The sequence below is a fragment of the Aplysia californica genome, unplaced genomic scaffold, assembly GCF_000002075.1.
Source record: "Aplysia californica isolate F4 #8 unplaced genomic scaffold, AplCal3.0 scaffold00702, whole genome shotgun sequence".
NCBI classification, from domain to species: Eukaryota; Metazoa; Mollusca; class Gastropoda; order Aplysiida; family Aplysiidae; genus Aplysia; species Aplysia californica.
The window spans coordinates 255,225-261,437 of record NW_004797972.1 but is presented as its reverse complement, the minus strand read 5'-3'; the positions used below and the strand labels follow the sequence as shown (position 1 = coordinate 261,437).

Genomic DNA, 6,213 nt, shown 5'->3' with positions numbered 1-6,213 from the left:
AGAAGGCGAAAGGAAAAAACTTAAGAGACGAAAACTTTTGCGTCGCAATCCGGATGTGAACCCAGGACCTTTTGAATGAGAGGCGAGCACCTTTATCTCTAGGTCACTAGAGCCCCCCAAGGAGGATTTTAAACGTGTTTTGCGGCACTTGCAACACAATGAAGTTATACAAGTGCCGATGATTAGATTTTATTTTAGTTTTAGTAATTGTTTAACAGCACTTGCAACACAATAAGGACATAAAGATGCTGAAAATTTGAGGTGTTACAAGAGAGTAACACAAAAAAAGGAGGAGATAAAGACGATCGATGTGTGATAGGAAAGAAGAAGCGTACCACACCAGAGCACCCGCCAACAACCCACCAAGGAGGACCTTGACAAACATGTTAAACAGTAGGACAAAAAGAAAAAACAAATGGCAATTGATTTTAGAGAGTTTTATTTTCACAAGGACACCATTTAGTTTGTTACAAAATGCACGTTGATTCATTAATAGCAAACATTTACTTTTTACTACTCTTTAGTGCTGTTTTTTGTTTTTCAAAATTTTAATAAAACATCGAAAACTTCACCGCACTGTGGACATTGCTCAGAAACGGTGCCCTCTGATCTTGGGTTTAGTAAACCTTTTGTTCCTGGCGTTGAACATTCGAACGGGAGTGGTTCTTCATCAGGTAGTCTGTGAACTCCTGGTATGGTGGCTTCGTAAACACGGTCTCCTTCCAGAGATCAGGTGTCAGGTATGCGTATGTTTTGGCAATAGCCGCATAGGTGGCCTTGGCTGGAAGAGATAAGATTCATTCATTAGAGGTTTCAAACACAGAGAAAAAAACAACAACAAAACTGGAACGCTGTCCCTGAACACTCCCCGAGCCCCCCCCCCCCCCCTCTATAAGGACAACATATTACTACAAACTCAATTGGCATAACAAAGACAGGTACCAGTGACTACAACATATAACAATGACAGGTATCATTTACTACATCATAAATGAAACAAGCACCCAATTTTTCACATTACTAATTTTGGACAGACCTGCTTCAGATTATGCATGCAAAAATGAACAAAATTACATCAGCGGGAATGCTTTTGGCAGTGTGTCTGTGACAAGGCTCTGAAAATTTCCACTGAAGATTCTGGAACAGTCCCGGAAATTCAAGACGGTGGTAAAGCATGCTTTTTCAAAACCAACTGTATGTGGTGTGTGTGATAAAAATCCATTCCCCCCCCCCCCCCCCCCCCCACAAAGCCTGGAACAATTCAGAGATTGCTGTAGACACTCAACTAATTGTTCCCACACAGAGACCAAGTATATAATTTGCTGTCTTAAATAAAAGAATCACATGAGAAATCAAATAAGCAGCCCTCACCAGATGAGTACCGACACAAGTAAAACAAAAACCTGCAGCACCACATATCCTTAAGTATAAACAGTGAAGATGATGTAGGAAACAGTCTTTAAAAGTGTACAACAAAGAACAAGAGCTCTCATAATATTTCAATAACATCAAGGATATGTCAGACCACTCCTTTGTGTTATAATCATTGAGCTGTAAATTGTCAGGAGAAGGCTAAACTTAGAATTTCCTTGCCGGGATAACTTTATTTGCCATTTCAAAAATTTAACTTTCAGATTCCCCTACCAACTATTAACATGTCTCCTCATAATGGAAAATCTGAACGGCTACAGGGTAAAAACAACTAAATATAGGTCAGAAAGGTGGGATTTACAAATTTACTAGAACTAAGACATGTCACGACGTGGTGGAATCTTGGCACCCGTCATATTTTGGGGTATATGGAGCTATAGATAGAAACTGGAAATATACATTTTTTGGTGCCTTCGACCAACATTTTTCAGTAAAATCCCCACTGAAATTGCTTTTTAACATATAAAAGGTGCCCAGCTAAAAAAATAAAAATAAAAATCAACAGCCAGAAAAATGCCGGTTTCTTTGATTTCATTAATTTGGCTAGCGCCTCATTTACAACGCTGCCGTGATATTTTTGAAATGCTCGAACATCTGAATAAAAATTACAAACAGCACAGCTTCAGTCAAAAAAACATACATTTTGTTTTCCTGTCACTTCCCAAGCTCCCTCATATTGATGAAAGCCAACAGCAAAGAACAGAGCTCTCATACATTTAAACAACATCAAGGATATGTCAGACCACTCCTTTGTGTTATAATCATAGAGCTGAAAACTGTCAGTGGGCTAGACATAAATTTCCTATCTGCAGTACTGCCGTAAGCTGACAAAACGCCTTTTTCCATTTTGGTGCCAAATTTGTTTGATTAGCTAAACCGAAGGTTTGATCAGTTACCTTACTTGTGAGAAAATAAAATCGAAACTTGAGTAACTTTTGAATAAATCAGAATTTAAATTTCTAAATGAATATAGATGAGTTTGCTGACAAAAAAACCTTTTGTCTCAAAACTTTTGAAAAAAAAAAAAAGGACAGAGTAGTCAGCCCTTTCCTCACACCCATTTTACAGACTCATTTGGATACTTTTTGCAACCCGGTGTAAGAAGAAAAATGACCCCGAACCCCCCCCCCCCCAACAAAAATCAAATCGCTTCCCTGTTAGGGAGTTAAACTATATAAATTTACATAAAAATACATTTCTAAGCATGGTGAAGTATACAGAAGTAGGAGTCCCTCGAATTATTTCTGGCATAACAGCTAACGTTAAAACCAAACTATAAGACAAGAGCTATGGAAAAATCCGATATATTCATTGTCACTCACCAAAGTTGCCAAGAGTGGAGGTAGCACCAGTAGCAGAGGTGTAGCAATCTTCAATACCAGCCATATGCAGCAGCTTTTTAGGGACAGGGGCGCTGACAATGCCAGTTCCTCTGGGGGCAGGAATCAGACGCACCAACACACTGCCACATTTCCCTGTCACCTGTGTGGAAAAAGTCAACATGATGAACAAGCAAACCACAAAACATTATCGAATTATATATCATTCCCTCTCACTTCTAATTTATCAGCCATAGACCCCCCCCCCCCCCCCCCCGAACAGGATTACCAAATTTCAAAATGGTCACTGTTTGAAAGCCACAACCTACATACTCCATGAAAATAAAATTTCACCAGATAAACATATTCAAAAGTATCTCAGCTTTTCACTATCTTAAGTCACCGCCTAAAGAATCCACCATTCAGAGGAAAGTTCCATCCTTATGTGGAACACAAAGTGGGAGTCAGCTTTTTTAAACTTGTAGTCAATACAATACTTACAACACAGATAATACAAGTGTAAAAAGTTAAATGTTACAGGAGAGTAACACTCAAAAATAAGAACGTTGTTAGATTGGAGATAAGAAAAACCAAAGCCAAATAAAGCAGCAAAAGTGACATCAAACAAACCTTACTGAGTCTAAGATTCTTACCTTACAGGGAACAGTGTGAGGTTTGCCGATCTTGTTACCCCAGTAACCTCTCCTGACGGGAATGACGGAGAGTTTCGCCAAGATGATAGCCCCACGGATAGCAGTCGCCACTTCCTTGGAGCACTTCACACCCAGGCCAACATGGCCATTGTAGTCTCCTACGGCTACAAAAGCCTGCAAACAAAAACAATGGAAAATCATTAGTCACTGCAAAAAATAACCGTAACAAGACATTAATAGCACTCTCGCCAAATCCACCCAAGACCATATTCATGCATGATTTTACATAAAACAATATAACAATCGATTCTAGCTTTAGTGCTAAGATACCTGCTAATGACGGAATACCTCAGAATCTTCCTCCAACAAGCTGAGTTCAGAAAAAAAATTGGGGGTAAAACATCTAAAAGTAAAATGAATTTTTAAATGGTATGACATAAGCGAAACACAAAAAAGGAGTAAAATTACAACACATCAACCTCCCAACCCCCCCAAAACAAAAAACCCATTATAATTAAAAATACTTAAGACTATCATTCATTCACCATATCTTAAAACTTAACCCATCACTTACAAACGGATGGTCTGAGGAAATTTTTTTTTCAATAGTGCACATTACCTTGAACCTTGTTCTTTGACCAGCACGAGTTTGCTTCTGCACTGGCATAATTTTGAGAACTTCATCTTTCAACACCCCAGTTCCAAGAAAGGTATCAATGATGTCACACTCCTGAAACAAACAAGTGTAATTTCAAATAAATCAATTTCAAGGACCACACAATGCTTTAAAATAGGCATGCTTCAATGGCTTCAAAAGATTTCAAACTAAAAAGGCACAAAACTGAAGAAAGTAGCTACGTGCTAAGGGGCCCAACTGAACGGAGGAAGGTTTAAAGGAGGAAAGATTTAAAAATCACTAAAAATAACGGCAAAAACAACCAGCATAATTGCCAATGTAAACTTTAGACCTGCATGTGAGCCTCAAACAGATTGTCTGAAAATTTTGCGTAACCCCCCCCCCACAAGAACTTTTGTGGGTGTCATCAGGAAGGACTTCCGAGTAAGGAGCGACCACCCCAACAAACACAATAAAGAAGAGACCTAATCCTAACCCAACCCAAAAAAAGAACCTGCAACGGGCCTCATATAAAAAGGCCAGCACAAGTCCAAAATGAAAATTTTTTAAAAACCACACTCCAAAACAAACAAGGAGCATAATATGGCCTACATCTACATTGCTATATTAGGGTTTGATACAATAACATAATCGAATTGGAATATGAATCCTCCATATAGATTCTACATCTAGTAATCTAAATAAATCTAGATCTAGATCTTGAAGAACAAGTGAATAAGAATAGGCCTTGAACTAGAAATCCGCACCCAATTCCGAACAGAGGGCAGCTGAGACTAGATTCTAAATGAATAAATAATTCATGCGCCTGATGAAATGCTTTTTACCAACATTAATATTACAGAACAACCTATGATAGGGTTTGACACAATAAAATTGGAATATGAATCCCCCATTGAGGTCTAAAATGATCTATATAAATCCAGATCTACATTCTATTAGAACAAGAGAGTCGGACTTGAATGAATCCACACGATCTGAACAATTGAATTAGTCAACAAACGAAATTGAAAATAGCAGCTCGAGCATGAAACTGAAAGTAGATAATTTAGGTCGTAGTCCTTTTTCGTATTCGCATTTCTACTCAGGTTCCGACAATTATGTCGGAAATGCCGACGTCAGCACGAAAACGAAAGAGCTGACAAAGCCGACAGGAGAAAAAGGGGCCACTGGCAGTCGGCCAGGCCTCGCACTTCGCACACTGACTAGTACAGGTGGGCCTAGCGATAGCATCGGCCAGCTCGCGATTGTCAGCAAACATGCAGGTCTAAAACTTTTTACCAGCACAACAGACATGTGGACGTATGCAGTATTTGGCCATCATCACAGCACAAAGAGCTACTAATGCTACAGCACTATGGTCAGTTCGAGATTGTTGATTGTTACTCATTACATACAAGTTGAGAAGTAATAGCAACCCATTGACCACGACCCTAGCCCCCAGAAATCTGTACTACCATGCCAGATTATAGTTTGGCATAGTCCAGTAGAAAATCCAGCCATTTATGATAAGCGTTTCAATATCAATCGCTATGAAAAGACACAGAATATCTGTTCAGTCACAATGTAAGTAATATCAAGTGAGATAGTGATCAACAAAATAACAAAAGCTTGTCTGAACTAGATCTAGATTTAAACTCGTTTTCGCTGAAAACATGAAAATTTAAAAACGAAGTGGAAGTGTATACAGACCCGGTAACCGGGAACAAAGTCACAAAGTATACAGACCCAGTAGGGGAACTCTTTGGTGATTTAGGAAAGTTTCAGCACCCAGACCCGGTAGTGTGTGTGTGTGTGTGTGTGTGTGTGTGAGAGAGAGAGAGAGAGAGAGCAGGGGGAAGTGCTAGCAAAATGTATATGACATGCCCCAGTTGGCAGGGGGGAACGAGAGAAAGATAAGAGTGGGAAATAGGTGGGGAGAAAGAAAGACAGAGACAAAGAAAAAGAGAATGCGAGCGATACACACACACACACACAGAAAGAAAGAGAGAGAGAGTGACCGCTCGATTGAAATTATGACATTGTTCTTTTCTTCAAATTGTCATTCCTCCAACTCCAAAACGGGGGAAAAACGATCGTTCATCAAAAAGACATCTGCAATCTTCTGTAGTAGTAGTATAAGGTTTTACGGCGCTCGCAACTGCTAAGGTCATATGAGCGCGCGAAACACAAGTTG

The 6,213-nt window shown here is 39.4% G+C and overlaps 1 protein-coding gene across 1 annotated transcript in view; it reads right to left on the bottom strand.

Annotated features, from left to right (window-relative positions):
- Nucleotides 1-422: 422 nt before the first annotated feature.
- Nucleotides 423-6,213, bottom strand: part of LOC101853885 (40S ribosomal protein S2) — a gene marked incomplete at its 5' end in the record, with an annotated part of 12,250 nt that continues 6,459 nt past the window's right edge. The window contains 4 exon segments of the mRNA XM_005108593.2: nt 423-781; nt 2,754-2,913; nt 3,404-3,577; nt 4,023-4,133. Coding sequence (XP_005108650.1) covers nt 618-781; nt 2,754-2,913; nt 3,404-3,577; nt 4,023-4,133 — 609 coding nt within the window. The 3' untranslated portion in view covers nt 423-617.